Raw genomic sequence first — 17,485 nt, 5'->3', positions numbered from 1 at the left:
TATTTGGGAACAGAATTTGGGAAACTATTTTCTAGAGTTCTGCAATGTCTTCTCTACTGCGCACAGTCATGACTGAAAGTTCAATCCCCAGCAGTATTCATTTTCCTTTTACCTGATAAACAGGTTTCATTCTCTCAAAGCCAGACCTGATCATGTTTTTGGAGCAAGAGGAGCAGTTCTGGGATGTGAACAGAAAGAAGACAGTAGCCTTCCATCCCGGTAGGTGGGAATGAATGAGGTAGATGACAGACGGGAGGTCCAAGTGTAAAGGGGAAAGACCTTAAACTGTGGTCCCTGTAGCTCTCCTTGAATGAAGATGCATTTGAGAAGCCTAGTGTCATTGTCGCCCTCTCACAGAGGGACATCTGCTATCCAACATTACCAAGCTGTTATATTCTCCTTCGTATCCAGGGATGGTCCACCACATCCACAGGGAGGGCCAGGAGATTTCCTTGGGAGTTGGAGGGCCTCCGTAATCTTGACAGTTTCTCCATTGCTTTGAGGTCCCTCACAAATCTCGCTATTTCTGAGGATCTCTAGGCTGTGCCATTTCTATGTTCTGCTTTGAGTCATGTCAGAAGCATTTCATGGTAGTCGTGGGCATCTTGGGATTTGGTACAGAAATCCCTAGGAACACTGGAGACAGATATCCCATGTTTTCTAGTTTATGCTTTCCAATGTTATAGAGGCTTTAATCATAATCATACAAAAGTGAGGCTCAGTAACTTCATCAGATAGCAGAGCACCTCCCTAATGTGAGAAAATCTAATGCTTTATTTCTCTTCAAAAGTTCATTTTTTTCTGGGGCACCTGGGGGGGCTCAGTCGTTAAGCATCTGCCTATGGCTCAGGGCGTGATCCCAGGGTTCTGGGATTGATGTAATACTAGAAATTTCCACTGTGTGTTCCATTTCTCTGTGAGATAATGTAATGTTTCTGTTTGTTTCCTAGAATTCCTACATAAACAATCCATAGGGGAGCTAGAACATTAGGACTCAGAACTTGTAGCCTTTAATAAAGTCTCAGTTGTTACCTTATTTATTAGTAGTTGCATCATTTTATAATTTTTCTTATATGAAGTTCTTGTGACTGTGTCACATGTGTTTTCACTTCTAATTAGTTGTGTATAAGATTCGTCTCTGCTTGCATTAAAAGTTCTGGTTGGACATGGGCATGTGCTTTATAAGAAGTAAGGGAGATAATTAGTAAAGTACCCATAGATTTTTTTAAAGATTTCATTTATTTATTTGAACAAGAGAAAGAGTTGTGAGATCAAGAAGGGGAAGGGCAGAGGGAGAGGGAGAAGCAGATTCGCTGCTGAGCATGGAGCCCAGCTCCATCCCAGGACCCTGAGATCAAGACCTGAGCCTAAGGCACACGCTTAAATGACTGAGTACCCCTGTTTAAAAAAACCTTTTGATCAGAAATGTAAACAGAGAAAATCATTAGGTTCTTCTTCTACTTTCCTCAGAATTTAATCCCAAATGTTTAATTTATATACAGTGGCTGTCAAATTTTACAACTTTCATGGTCTTTGTTTATTTAGAAATGAAAGTGTCATTTTTTTCTTGGTTTGAAAGAGTGGATTAAAGCCTTAAATTCTGTACAGAATGCGGAATATATTAATAATTTAATACATGTCTTTCATGCTTTTAAATGCTTATTCATAAAATTTTCATTTACACTTTTTATGATTGATTTTAATGAGTATTCTTTACAATTTTATGGTCAGTGACGATATGCTAGTGAAATGCTTGTTTTTCATGGGTACATAGACACATTTTAAAATTACAGTTGTATAGTTCTCCTTTTTTATAACCAATTTTTCTCTTTTTGGTAGAATTTCTTGGGCTATACTTTATCTTAATCTGGTTTAGTAATTGCATAATAATGTACTTCCTCTTGTCTGGGAGTTTCCACAATGCTAGTTAGCTGTGGCTTGGGTTTTACCTGTGTATTTTGTTACAGGAGGAGAATTTTCAGCTCAGTACATTTCAAGACCATGTGAGTATAACTCAAAAAAAAAATGAGCTTTTTGCTTTTTGTCAATAAAATTATGTGTGTATTTGTCTGTATATCAAACATGTATAACTGTTTGTGACTCCTGTCCATTTCTCTGCTTGGTTAGCGGTCAGTGAATGTTGTATTATGTCTAGGTGAGTTGTCACAATCATAGAATTAATTTCTTTTTTTTTTTTTAAAGATTTTATTTATTTATTCGACAGAGATAGAGACAGCCAGCGAGAGAGGGAACACAAGCAGGGGGAGTGGGAGAGGAAGAAGCAGGCTCATAGCGGAGGAGCCTGATGTGGGGCTCGATCCCAGAACGCCGGGATCACGCCCTGAGCCAAAGGCAGACGCTTAACCGCTGTGCCATCCAGGCGCCCCTAGAATTAATTTCATTATTTATTGGTGCATTTTTATTCTCTTGGTACCATTCTCATTAACTTTTGTGTTTTCCGCACGTATTTTCATTGTCGTTCCCTTAGAGATTCCTTAAAACACTTTGAGGTAAAACAAACCAGTTAAAACGCACAGTGTCAATCGCATACAAAACTCCTCTACTTACTATCTCCACCCGTGTACCCACATTATGTTACCGATATCACAAATTCTATTTTTTCATGTCGCATATTTTATTACCTGGATTTATGATTTTTATACATTTATTTTAAAAAAATTCTGTACCGGAAACAAAAGTGACGTGTGCTACCTAATGACCACTGCAGGTTTCTATAATTGTGGAAATATTTATGTTTAGCCAAAAGCTTTCTGTTGTCATGTGATTTCAGTTACTGATTAAAATCCTTTTATGTCGTCTAGAGACAATTCCTTTAAGGTTTCTTGTAGGACAGGTCTACTGGTAAACTTAGAGAGGTTTTTATTTGGGAAAGTCTTCATTTCTGCATCTACGGAAAACAGTTTTGCCAGGTAAAATATTTTCTTTGGCTATTTATTGATCATTGAGTACTTCAATACATTATCCCATGTATCCCATCTTATCATCGGGTCTTTGAGAATGCCAATACTAACGTTGTATTGTAGGAGCTCTTCTTTTCTTTCTTTATTTTTTTTTTAAGATTTTATTTATTTATTTGACAGAGGGAGACACAGTGAGAGAGGGAACACCAGCAGGGGGAGTGGGAGAGGGAGAAGCAGGCTTCCTGCTGAGCGGGGAGCCCTACACGGAGCTCGATCCCCGAACCCTGGCATCATGACCTGAGCTGAGGCAGATGCTTAACCAACTGAGGCACCCTGGTGCCCCACACCTGTGATTTTTTATAAGTTAATTACAAGGTGTCACTGTGTTCATGTCTTGACAGTTATCCTACTAAGAATTTACCAAGCTTCAATTTGTCTCTTCTTTCCACATAGGTCACCCTCTCCTTATGGGGCCCCCTTAATGTGCATATTGGACCACTTGTTGGCGTCCCACGAGTCCCTTAGACTCTATCCTTTTCCACATGCTTCTTTATTTCTTTCAGGAGAGAATTTAGAAAAGGTGTCTTTAAGAGGTCTGATTGTTTCTTTTGCTTCATCAAGTCTGTTGCTCACCCCTTAGTGGATTTTAAATTCAGTAATTCTACTCTTCAGCTCCCAATTCCTTTTTTTTTTTTTAAGATTTTATTTATTCATTTGACAGAGAGAGAAACAGCCAGTGAGAGAGGGAACACAAGCAGGAGGAGTGGGAGAGAAAGAAGCAGGCTCCCAGTGGAAGAGCCTGACATGGGGCTCGATCCCAGAACTCCAGGATCACGCCCTGAGCCAAAGGCAGACGCTTAACGACTGAGCCACCCAGGCGCCCCTCATCTCCTAATTTCTGATTCATGGATGTTACACTTTTTGTCTCTTCATGTTTACATTTTGGTCATGCATAGTTTTCCTGATAACATTGAGCTATCTGTCTGTTTTCTCTTCTTCCTCCATGAGAATCTTTATTTGTCAGGCTATTTTGGCAACTAATAGTTCTTTATTAACTTAGGGCAGTTTTGGAGGTTGATTTTTTTTTTTTTCCCCTCTGATTAGAACGCATTTTTCTATTTCTTTGTATGCCATTTGGTCTGGGTGGTATTTGGGAATTAAAAAAAACAGCCTGTGCGCCCATGATTATGGGCTTGCTTCCTTAAGGGTAAGTAATAGCAATTCTGGGGCCTGTGACACATGTTCTGGGCATCTGTCATGTCTGCGTCTGTCATTTCCCAGTTCAAGAACGTGGAGTTACTACTTGAGAACGCGTGGTACCGTCCTCTCCATCTTCAGCTCTGTGGTCTCGTCCTGGTTCGAGCAAGTGTGCACCCTTGTCTGAGCCGTCACCACACTGCATCCAGATGGCACTCATTCCCTGTTTTCCACGTGAGGCAGGTGAAAAGCCGCGTCATTGAACCTACAGGTCACTCATTGGTTTCTCTCGAGAAGTAAGAGTTTTCTCACAGTGTTGCCATGGAGTGTCACAGGGTGAACAGCTGTTGGGAGGAAATGTCACAAACTTTCCCTGTCTCTTCGATGTGCCTCTTGTTCATTTGTATTTTCTGGGGGTGCTGTATTCTCCTAACTTGCTTCTGGAGCTCTCTAAAAGGCAGTTTGCTTCATTTTTGTCTCCATGGAGGAGCAAAATCCTGGTGGATCCTATTTCTCCATTCTGTTGCTGTCCTAGGATGGGTATTAGTTTGGTATGTGTGTGAGTATAGTAAGTGGGATGTCTTATTTTGCATCTTTTAGTTGTGTCTTTCCATAACACTCCAGGTGTGTTGGCAAAGACCACCAAAGAAGATTGATTGCATAGAGTGATCTGGGAAGATGTGGAAGCAGTGGACTTGAGTATTTATACTTAATGAATGACCAGGAAGGTGATGGGGGCTAGTGAAGGGCAGGAAGGATGTTATGATGGATATAACCATAGTGGGACAGTTAGCCGTAATTAAATCCTTACTGCCAGAAGAGATCAAGGATATAAAACATTTGGGGGGAAACCCCACCTTAAGTCAGTTATATTTGCAGAACAATGTCATTCATCCCAAGGGCCCAAATCCATTTTTTTAAAAAAAGGTATATTTTCTGATATTCTGGAAAGTCACCTAGTCCATGCTGAACATAATCCTTCAAGGCATTTCAAATATAAGTTTGTATTAATCATTTACAGAAGCATTTCGGAAAGTTAGATATTTAAACATGAAGATAAAAATTCTAAACGTGATTGATTGGAGAAGTCCTTTTCAGAAGGTTCGTTATTCTCCCACCAACACATAATCCCTCATTGTTCCAAAGTCTCTACTTTGATAAACACAGGAGGGTTTTTATCGAAACATTACTGTTCAATAGTTATCACATAACAACTGAATTTAGAGCAAGTTTTCATGTTTCGTGAACTCAGGGTCCTCAGTAAAGATCTTCCTATCTTTCATAATTACCGAAGTTTTTATAATGGAGACAACTTACCAATGCAGTGGATCTAGGAAAGAAGTTAACCAAGGGTCAAATCCCAGTAATCCTCAGAGAGCTTCATCTCCAGAGAACCAGTATCAAAGTAATAAATGTGGGAAAGACTCACGAAAGCTCAAATCTCATTGTACATCATTGTATCCTCACTGGAGAGAGGATTTACATATGTAGTAATTGTGGCAAAGCTTTTCGCTTGTGCAAAATGCACTCAACAGCAGAGATTCTGTAATAGGAAGAAAACTTAAAGTATATAAAATGTGGCAAAGCCTTTACCACTCAAAACTCACCAAGCTAAGGAAAGACACAGTGGGGAGAGGGCTGACAGGTGCACAATACAATGTGACAAAGCCTTGAAGTAGACCCACCAACTTCGTGAACTGTGAAAGGTGCATAGCGGAGAGAAGCCCTTAAATGTAAAGAACAAGGCAAGGTAATTAATTAATCAAAACTATTTAACATGAGATAACACATCCTGTGGCGATACCTTACAATTGTCCAGAATGGTGGCAAAGTCCAGGAACTGCACGGTTAGTGAACACCAGACAAAGCGTACTGTATAGAAACCCTGGAAATACAAAAGTGATGTAAGACTTTTGGTTTGAATACACACTGAAGGAAAAAGAAGTTGTTATTTCTGTCTTAATGATTTTAGCCTTTGTAATTGGCAAACTGTGTAATGGAAAGGCAAATCTAAAACCAAAAATCCACAGCAGAAAGCAGTAAGTCAATACCACTTTTCAGACATGATTTAAAATCAGAGTATTCATTATAGAGAAAAATGCAAAGATAAAACACTCAGGTCAGTTACATTTTTGCCTTGGGCAATGCAAGTGTTAGGGGCGTAATCCCTCTATAGTTGAAAATCTGTGTGTATCTTTTCAGTCCCCCAAACTGAAAACTACCAGTGTTGCTTGGAAATAGCCTATTGTTGACCAGAAGCCTTGCCTGGAACGGTAACAGTGTCATCCCCTTCTTTGTATGTTGTCCGTATGTATATGGTATTTTTATAATAATAAAAACTTAAAAATAGAAAATATTAAGGAACTCCTAATGAAGAGAAACACATGTATAGTACTGCACTGTATTTATATTAAAAAAAAATTCTGTATGAGGGGACCCACACTGCTCAAACCCATGTTCCTCGGGGGTCAACTGTATTAGTTAATATGCCTGATAGGGTGGAGGGGGGGGAGATGGATGTCTGAGGAGGGATAATTATTTTCAGTGTCTCCTTTTTTCTCTTTTGACCTTGAGTTATTTGCATGGCAAGTAATAATTTTACTCCAAAATCATCTGACCTTTATTGTCTGTGTGCATGTAACGTGATTTGATAGCTGCTGTCTCACAGACCCGATCGGCTCTCTTATGATGGGGAAGTCATTCATACCTACTTGAACATGGAAAATTAAGACATCATAATACACAATTTATGAAGATAGTCTACACGGAGATGCTGTTGATGGTTGATGTGTAAGTGTGCTGTAAGTCACTATGAGGCAGTATTGTTCAGGGCACCATTCCTTGCATTAAAGTAGGACAGAGAAACATTCTGAATATTAAATACTTTTACCAGTCGGGTTTTATTTTTTTTATTTTTTATTTTTGTTTTTTTTAGATTTTATTTATTTGACAGAGACAGCGAGAGAGGGAACACAAGGGAAGTGTGAGAGGGAGAAGCAGGCTTCCTGCTGAGCAGGGAGCCCAATGCGGGGCTTGATCCCAGGACCCTGGGATCATGACCTGAGCCAAAGGCAGACGGTTAATGGCTGAGCCACCCAGGCGCCCCATCCAATTGGGTTTTAAGGAGAATACGGTGGTGGTTTATTAAAATATGGATGGGGGTGCTTACGTGGCTCAGTTGGTTAAGCGTCTGCCTTCGGCTCAGGTCATGATCCCAGGGTCCTGGGATCGAGCCCCATGTGGGGCTCTCCGCTCAGCAGGGAGTCTGCTTCTGCTGCTTCTCCCTCTGCCTTTGGTCTGCGTACTTGTGCTCTGTCTCTCTGTCAAATAAATAAATAAAATCTTAAAAAAAAAGCTGGATGTATCTTAATAATAGGAATTGTTACAAGTCAAGAATATTAGTTACGCGGTTGAAATAATAAAATTTTCACAGACAACTGAGGCAAGTATAGCTAACTCTTCAGTAAGAGAGTGTTAAAATCATTGTAAATCCACATTTAGTCAATGAAGACCCTCAGTTTGAAAAGCATGGGAACTACAACTCATAGGTCATTGTATCAGAGAAATGAGAGTGGGCCTCCCTTGAGGAAGTGCCGTGGGTATTTTGACCATTGATGGGTATTTTGACCAATGACCATACAGTGATCTTGCAGTGGTTTGTTTAGAGTGTGCTTCAACTTTATATATTGTAATTAATAGCAGTAGGTGGATTTTACTGTGTTAACACTGATGTGTTTTGAATGCGTGTGATCCTGCACCACCTTAGCCTGTCCCACCTTCATCAAGATTGCAGGTAAACAGACAGTCACACAAAGTACACTTGACCCTTGAGCAGCATGGGTTTGAACTGTGTGGGTCCCCTTATAGTCAGGTTTATTTGTAGTACAGTGCTGTAAATGTGTTTCTCTTTCTCTTGATTTCCTTAACGTTTCCTTTTCTGGAACTTTGTTTATTGTAGGAATATCCTATATAACACAGGTAACATATAAAATGTATGTTAAGTGACTGTTTCGGGTAAGGTTTCTTTCCAACAGTCTATTAAAATTAACCATTGGGAAGTGGAGGTTACACATGGGGTTTCCACTGCATGGGCGGTGGGTACACCGAACCCCTGCATTATTCAAGAGTCACTTGTACTTGTTAAAGCAGTGGGATGACACCACTAATAATTTTTCTTCCTAGTGGCCCTAAACCTCAAGTTATTTGTGATCAATTTCCCCCCAAAATTTCTGTATTCTGTGTCTTCTTCCTTTTTGTAACTGCGGGGACTTTAGGGTGCTTTTAATAATGATGATATAGTAGTAGTCTTGATAGAGTAGCTAAACCGATGGGTGCTGCTGCTGACTTGGAATCCAGTTTGTATAACCAGACGGCCTGCAGGGGTTCTGAAATGACTCTAGCTCCACCTAGTAGCAAATAACATTAGATAACAGCTCCCATAGTCTTAAGCAAAGGGAATTTCCTGATCTGACTTCGCCAGTAGCCTCTGTCAAAGTGTCCAATCCCAGTATATTTACCATGAGCACCCCTTAGAGAAGACCCCTGCAGAGTTGACCATCCTTATCCACTCATTTTGGTTTGAATTGTGCATTCTAGACTTGGACCAGAAAGTGAAAAGCACTCCTACCAGAATCCCTAAAAGGACATCTGCCCCACTTCTGCCACTCTCTCTGCCTGACTCAGTCTTCACCTCTTCATGGTGTCCTTCATGGCGTATTGGGTACATCTTCCAGGATCTATGAGTAGTAAACTTTATTTGAATTTATTTCTTTTTGTTGAACCATGGCTCACCTTCTAATGCCCAGGTGTCCTACCTAACAACTGCTAATTGAAAAAAGTCACACAGGGGCGCCTGGGTAGCGCAGTCGTTAAAGCGTCTGCCTTCGGCTCAGGGCGTGATCCTGGCGATCCGGGATCGAGTCCCACATCAGGCTCTTCCGCTATGAGCCTGCTTCTTCCTCTCCCACTCCCCCTGCTGTGTTCCCTCTCTCGCTGGCTGTCTCTCTGTCACATAAATAAATAAAATCTTTAAAAAAAAAAAAAAAAAAGAAAAAAGTCACACAGATACAATTATAAGCCATATCTACAGAATTCTTAATCACGTAATCATAAAATTTTACCCTATATTTTTCTTTCCTTCTGTTTTTTGTTTGTTTGAGCATACAGAACACAAGCAGTGTGTTATGGTTTTGATATGCACCGAATGGAATATGTTACATGAGGCTCAAGATAGATTTTGAAGTAACAGAACTAACTAGGAAGTAGTATGAGTGTGCATATGTATGTGTGTGTGTGTACCTGTATCTGTACCTGTATCTTCAGAAGGGAAGGGAATATGGAATCGAGAGATAATTCGCAGATTTCAAAATTGATGATTTTGAAATGCTATAGATGATGGTTTTCATAATGCTGTAAACGAATAGTGGGAATAATTTTCTCTATAGAATTTATTTCTGCTAAATGCCCTGTATCTTGGTGTGAGAATCTCCCCATGCAAATCTTGTCCTGTCTACTTACCTATTACTCATGCAGGATCTAGTCTGTTTCCCTCGTTCCAGTATTCAGGACCTAAGGCTTATATGCCCTGCCCAGGGATTTTAAGAATAGTTTGCATGAAATGACATGGTGTTCAAAAATCGATTTGAATATGGGAGTAATTCTACAGTGAGCATATTAAATTCCATGTAGTTGAATTGATAGTATTCCCTCCTTCCTTCTCGACTGGAGAACACTGAGATTTCGTTACTTACTGTTCTTTTCCCTTCTTGGGAGTGACGTCATCCAAATTGCTCGCTTCACTGTAAGAGTTTGATTAGGTGAAAATGTGGCGACTTCATGAGTCATAGGTTGTTTTAACATTTATTTGAATGGACCAAGCATGGGACAGGGCTGGGTGCTGAGTAAATGTGCTGGCTTAGCACGAAAACAGTCTTCTGTTCAGAGAGATGATGCAGCCCAAGGTAAGAGATGAACACGGCTAGGCTGAAGCATTGGCATGAGTTCTTCATGTGGGGAGAGGACCCCTGTCCAAGGCTGCACTACTGACTGAGTCTAGAAAGATAAGTTTTACTTGTTTTTTTTTTCCAAATCCTCTCCAGTTCTTCTGTCTTCTCGTCTCCATTCCAGTGATATAGGCGTCAGAGCTGTCCTTCCTTCTTGTATTATGGAGACCCCATTGTCACTGCTCTCCCCCACCCACCTAAGGCATGCAGGCCATTGTAGATCCTTAGGAGTAACTTTGAATTTTCTAATTCAAAGGTAAGTGGTTGGTACAGGCTCATTTGAGGTCATATCTGAGATTTAAATACTATTTTGTCCCCACCTGAACAGGAAAACGCCATCACTTTGCCACAGGCTTGATCTGGCGCTTGGCACTGAGGATTGAGGACAGATAAAACATGGTGATGACAGACTTCGAGAGGAAGATAAGTCCTACTAAAAGCAAATACAGAGAACTCTTGAAATATGGGGAATGTTCTGGTAGGGAGCTCCCTTTGGTCACTGCAGTCTTAGGAAGCTACTTATGATGAGCAAATGTGACAGAGATGGGGCCTCGGAAAATGTGGTTTTCTGGGATTCAGGGAGGTCTGATCCTTTTCTCAAGATGTAATGCATCCCGTGGTCGTCGTGAGGACCAGTGCTGTTGGATATACTATAACTATACTTTTCCAGGCCTAGATGCGTGGAGTGGATGGAGAGGAGTATTGGATGATTTAAGCTTTGAATGTAGAGCACGCATAGCTTTAAGATGTCAAATGACAGAGCAGCTCTTGAAGATGAAGAAGGCTGCTGGACACTACTAGTCAGAAGCAGCCGGGTGTGTGCTATGGTTCCACAAAGCATTGGTATCCCAGGTATATAACCCCAGTGTAGGTCTGTACCAGTATAGATGGATGGTTTTCCAAGGATGCTGACCTGGGGTTGGCAGGGATCCCCCCTCACTTCCACTCAGCCCCGTGATGAGTCTAGTCCTGTGCTCTGGGCTGTGTGCAAGGCACTGATTCATTTGAGAAGCAGGGCACCAGTCATCAGCAGTGACCGTCTATGCTTCAAACAACTTACCAATTTTTGGGCTGGCTGTCCCTAAGTTGTTTCCCAGCCTGTGCCGTCCCTACACTCTTCCTGACCTGTGGTGGAAAGAGGATTTTCATCATTTGTAGGAACTGATAAAATTACGTAGCATATCACAGTCATATTTAACACTGGCTCAGTTGAAGGATAATAATTCACTTTTCAGTACCCTTTATTTTGTGGTCAGCTAGATAATGAAAAGGCTGATGTGTACATATAGAAAAGAAGATTTATATTTTCAGTTATGTACACAGTGAGTAGGCAGACACTCAGGTTATAAAATAGGTTAGATACCGTAGGGTGTACTCTGAGTTTTCCATTTCTTCTCTCTGGTATTGTCCACCCCCAGGCATTGTGATTATACTTGCTGACTCGGACCCCAAGATAACCTGCCCCACCACCAGGCATCAATCCATGTTCCTTGCAGCAAAGGAGACAGTCTAAATCTGATAGGACTTAGGGATTTGATTTATTTCTTTTTCTTTTTTCTTTTTTCTTTTTGTTTAAAGATTTTATTTATTCATTTGACAGACAGCCAGCGAGAGGGGGAACACAAGCAGGGGGAGTGGGAGAGGAAGAAGCAGGCTCCCAGTGGAGGAGCCCCATGTGGGGCTCGGTCCCAGAACACCCCGGGATCACACCCTGAGCCAAAGGCAGATGCTTAACGACTGAGCCACCCAGGGGCCCCATGATTTGAGTCATTTCTGTTTTCATTGAGGGAAGGCCATCCTCCCCAAGGCACTACTCCCTCCTTGCCATTGAGCAGAACTCTGTAATAGGAGTGAATCTAAGTGGACATATAGAATTGTAGCACAGTGGACATAGAAGATGTTTGTGAACGTCTTTTGTTCTTTGAACTCTCTCACAGCACCTGGCACAAAGGCAATCACACTTTGTTCTGAAACTAGCTGTTTCAAAAAGGCCCTAAAATTAGAGTATCCTTAACCTAAACACACAGATTTTATGCTACATGAAAATGGAGTTTTGATGAAGAGCTGCTTAAGCCTGTAATTATTAATGGTCTTATGGTAAAAATCATCAAATACAGATTTATAGTGAGAATGCTATATTCTGTCTCTTTATAATATTTAACATATATGAATGTCTTATATGAATTCCTTAACTTATTTAAAAAATTTTAAGTTCCAATCCGTTTTCTTAAAGATAGATGTATTTATTTTAGAGAGAGCTCAAGGGAGAGGCAAAGAAGGGGCAGGAGAGGGAGAGAGAATCTCAATCTTACACCCCACTTCTAAGATATATTTATTTTACAGCCAGTCAGTACGGGGAGGGGCAGAGAGAAAGAGAATCCTGAAGCAGACTCCCCAGTGTGTGGCGACCCTCATGCAGGGCTCGGCCTCGGACCCTGAGATCATGACCTGAGCGGAAACCAAGAGTGGCCTCTTAACCAGTTGAGCCACCCAGGTACCCCTGTTCCAATTCACTTAAATCTGGATTGCTTTCATTCAAGAATGTGAACTGAAGTATATTTGGGGTGATTTCAGCAAGCTGAAGGAGTGTAGGGAGAGAAGAGAGACGTGGAAGAGGAGGAAGCCAAGGCAGACTCTGTTAGAGTCTGATTGATTTCTGAATATAGGAAATGTGTGTTGCATATGTTACATGTGTGTGTTGCGTTTGTGTGTCACAACAGTATAACAAGACCACAGGCAGAGAGGGTTTCTAAGAGTGACTTCTGTGTGGATAACTCAGGATTGACCTGTGACTCATTTCCTTTAGAGATTCTCAGATACAGCCTGGGTTCAAATCAACAGAAGCACATGTAAATCTTGGGTTGCTGTGCCTATCCCCACGTAACTAAGTCAGTAGTTCTGAGGAAAAGCCCCCAACTTTCCTTTCTTACCCAATCTCAGGTGCCTGTCTAGAGAACAGATGTTGAGAACTCATGTCTGGGGACACATTTATAGTTGTGTTCTTCAGGAAGGATATTAGACTTTTGAAAATGTAGTCAGATACACAAGTGTGTAGTCTTGGTTCTCTAGGTGTGAAAGTGGACTCGTGTGTGTTGGACCTTTCCTGTGTTTTTACCTTGGGCACCTGACGTCTGTCTCATTTTTAGTGGTCAACCAGAAAGCCACTCATGCTATACTATGTGCAGTTTTCGCTGGCATTCCACTTCGAAATTCCACTTTGAAGTCTCGGTTCATGTTGTGTGAGGACTGCTGGGTGAACCATTGGGTGTCAAAGAGGAAAGAGAATCCAAGCACAGGTCACCTGGAAGAGCATTTGACCTGGGTGCCTCGTGTTGATGTGTAGGGTACCCAGATTCAAACCTTGACTCTACCAGTATTGAGAGGCTCACTAAACTTACTTTTATCTAAATCCTTTGTCAGTAAAAGGACAATAGTATTAGTACTAACCCATAGAATCAAGAACATTAAGTACATTCCATTAGCTAAAGGCATCAATCGTGGGACGTACGTTCTACCTACTATGCAAAGGAAGGTGTCAGACTTTAGTCAATCTTTTAGATTTTGTTTTTCATGAAAAAGGTAGTCCACAAGTTTTATTTCATGCTGAATCCTCTCTATTTGAATGTAAATATTGAACTTTGGAAAACACCGAATATCCTATGTATATTTGAAAATTGGAAGGATCTGTCTGGTCCCAATTTTCATTAAAGTCCTGCAGAATTTCTCACTCTCGTATCTGTACCTCTTCCTTGACTGAATACGGCATGAAGGCAAGTTTGAGTGGTTTTATTCTCAGTCATCTCAATGTACCCAGTGTTTGTCATTCCTTCTAGAGGTATCCCAGGGACCATAGCAGCTTCTGGTTTAAAACATTTGCAGTCATTTTAGATGTAAACTTATTCTCTATGATCACAGAGGGCCAGACATAAGTCCACTGACAACTGTGGTATCCTGAGTGGTTTCCTGACGTATGCTGGCAATTCTGTGGTTAGGTAGAGCCAGAGGGATATTCAGAATTTGGCAGGAGGAGGCCCATTCTCTTTTGCCGGGCAGTACCATTGACGAGGCCTGAGACTGCCCAGATTGTTCAAGCTCCCTGCTCCTGCAGAGGGAGATCATGCTCAACACTTGGGCGATGCTGCTGGCTTGGCTCTGTCCCCATAGGCTTATCAGACAGGCTTGATGGTTGCCCAGGGCCTTTGTTCGGGCTTCCTGGTGCAGTGGGAGTGGAGGCTGTGCTCAGCAGTGGGAAGTGACTTCCATCTTGCCTGTCTACTTGACAGCCATAGAATGCTCTCCATGCTCTAGTTCAAAGTGTTGGCTGGAGACCCAAGTCAGGCACCATTGCTGACAAATCTTAATCATGTAGGTTCATCCCCACTCTGCAAGTGGGAAGATCCCAGGGTTTTCTGATTGGGTGTGACTATAAGATGGAACACTGTCTAGTGCAGCAGTTCCAAGATCTGGGCACTGGTTGTTGTAAGCCCTACCCACCTTCTCTGTGTCTATAGGATCCCCAGTGGTCCAGCACCACAGATGCCCCCAGGGATCCCCATGGGTGAGATCTCATTGGGCCCCCCAGGATGTGGCTTGCCATTTAGGGAATGTTGGATACCTACCATGTGTTCCCTTTATATGGGTGGAGCAATTGTAGTTCCTGCTGGACCCTCATAGTGCGGCACTGTGCCATCCCGTGGTGGATGCATTGTCAACAAAATAGTGCTCCTCTCACCCTTCTGATATTGTCCTTCTTACTCTGGATTGTCCAGGGATGCTTCAGCCTCCCTGCTGACTACTGAGAGTTACCCATTGATGACTTATGTGAATAGTTGCTATCTTTAAAAGTTGAGCTTATCTTTAAAAGTACTGACGTGGGAACTACTTTTGTACTATCTTGAGGAGGTCATCCTCTGTGATGAATGGTTTTATATCTCACAGCCTAAAAAAATAGATGTTTCCCTGTGTACGTGTGTGTGTGTGTGTGTGTGTGTGTGTGTGTGTGTGTGTGAATATGGAGAAAGATGTTCACTTTCCATGACATGGAATATTTAAATAATGTGACTTTTTTTTTTAAAGATTTTATTTATTTATTTGACAGACAGCCAGAGAGAGAGGGAACACAAGCAGGGAGAGTGGGAGAGGAAGAAGCAGGCTCTCAGCAGAGGAGCCTGATGTGGGACTTGATCCCAGAACGCTGGGATCACGCCCTGAGCCGAAGGCAGACGCTTAACGATTGCGCCACCCAGGCGCCCCTAAATAATGTGACTTTTGATACTGAAAAATAACACTGTTAATAAGTGACAGATTCCTTTCAGGTTAAATGTTATTTTATATGTTATTTATATTGCCATGCTGGTTATTTGATTGGTTTTCACTACAGGGTGTTCTGTTTTGTTTTTTAATTTTTATCCTCCTCTTTCAGTTATAACTCTAGGATAATGCCAGTGAAATACATTCAAGCGACATTTACTGTGACCAGGAACATTTGGTTTATTTATGCTTACTATTCCAATGGAGATGTTGGGGTTTGTTCACATGTCTGGAAGCTAATAAGATCATGAAACAGAGTATTGTCCTCTAAAATTCCCCTTGAGCTCCGTAATAACTTTCCTCAAAATTCAGCACTCTTTTATCCTGTAAGGTGCAGGTTGCTGTGCTCACTTTTTTCTTTATATAAATGTAATCAGGAAGTGGTACTCTTTTGTGCTCAGAGTCTCAGAGATGAGACACAATCTCACTGCATGTGCAGCGTCTCCCTGTATCAGTTGGGGGTGGGGAGCTGGCAAGTGAAATCAGTGTGATGACGAAGGTCATGGTGTTTGCTGTGTCATGAGCCACAAGATGCTTGGCCTTTGACCTGGGAACCTCCGGGCTTCTGATTGGAAAATTGTTTTGTTTTGTTTTGTTTTTTAATATTTTTTAAAATTTATTTATGTGACAGAGACAGCCAGCAAGAGAGGGAACACAGCAGGGGGAGTGGGAGAGGAAGAAGCAGGCTTCCCAGCGGAGGAGCCCGATGTGGGACTTGATCCCAGAACGCCGGGATCACGCCCTGAGCCGAAGGCAGACGCTTAACGACTGCGCCACCCAGGCGCCCCATGATTGGAAAATTGTTACCGCCCAACTGGTCACATTACAGAATGGGTATAATCTTGGAATGTTTATAGTTACTGAGATTATCCACAGACTTCATTCAGAACAAAACGTATTCATGGGTCTGTTTCTGCTCTTGTTTGTTCATTTGTTGTGTTGTTTTGACTGTACATATAAGTGAGTACATACGATATTTGTCTTTGCCTGACTTATTTCACATAGCAGAATACCTTCTGGTTCAAGCCACATTGTGACAAATGACAAGACACAATGAAAAAAGCAGAAACTGATCCATAAATGCAATGAATAACCTCCTGGTTACCAGAGTGGAATGGAGAAGGATGATGGGGAAATGGGGATGGGAAGTGCAGGCTTCTAGTTAGGGAATTAAGAAGTCAGGGGGATAAAAGATACAACACAGGGAATACATTCAGTGGTATTATGATAGCATTTTATGGTGACAGATGGTAGCTCACTTGTGGTGAGCCTAGAAGAACACGTACAGTTGTCAAATCCCCATGTCGTACACCTGAACTAATATAATATTGTATGTCAAGTATACTTTAATAGAAAAGAAAGCAAGATAAGATACCGATATGCGTATCCCTATATAGGTTAAACTACTTTCTTAGAAAGTTGCAAGTAAAGAAAGCTAACCTGTCCGAATGAAGCTAATCCTATGTATTCATAGCAAAGACTTAGGAAAACAAATTCATCTATATCACATTGGAGGTAAAGGTTAAGTGCTGTAGAAAGGAGAGGACATGGGAAAGAGGAGAGTTTGCCCAGCACGGCGAAGAAGTGGAAAGGAGGGGCGCCTGGGTGGCTCAGTCGTTAAGCGTCTGCCTTCGCTCAGGGTGTGATCCCAGGGTCCTGGGATCTAGCCCACACTGGGCTCCATGCTCCGCTGGGAGCCTGCTTCTTCCTCTCCCACTCCCCCTGCTTGTGTTCCCTCTCTCGTTGGCTGTCTGTCTCTCTGTCAAATAAATAAATTAAGTTAAAAAACAAAAGTGAAAAGGAGAGCCTGTGGTCCTCATAGGCTGACCAGCCATGGAGGTACATGGAAAAACAGTCATTTCTGTGAAAGCTGCTTAAATAGTTTTCTGTGCAGAGTGCTCTGTCTCTCAGCTTTCACCATTAATGTGTACGTATTATGGCCACATGTCTCATGAAGGCTTTTCTGTATAGGTAGATTCAGTTGGGGTTACCAGAAGCCTGAATTGAAAACAGAAGAGATCCTGTAGCTTGAAGGCACAGGAATTAGTAAAAGTG

The 17,485-nt window shown here is 41.7% G+C and overlaps 1 protein-coding gene across 1 annotated transcript in view; it reads left to right on the top strand.

Annotated features, from left to right (window-relative positions):
* Positions 1-17,485, top strand: part of LOC103672919 (zinc finger protein 85-like) — a 31,543-nt gene that overhangs the window by 6,834 nt on the left and 7,224 nt on the right. Inside the window, exon 5 of the mRNA XM_008701622.2 lies at positions 124-219. Within this exon, the coding sequence (XP_008699844.2) occupies positions 124-219 (96 nt within the window). The remainder of the gene's footprint in view (positions 1-123; positions 220-17,485) is intronic.

The sequence above is a fragment of the Ursus maritimus genome, unplaced genomic scaffold (assembly GCF_017311325.1).
Source record: "Ursus maritimus isolate PB19 unplaced genomic scaffold, ASM1731132v1 scaffold_19, whole genome shotgun sequence".
Lineage (NCBI taxonomy): Eukaryota > Metazoa > Chordata > Mammalia > Carnivora > Ursidae > Ursus > Ursus maritimus.
The sequence above is the reverse complement of the archived record's forward strand: the minus strand, read 5'-3'. Positions and strand labels throughout refer to the sequence as shown.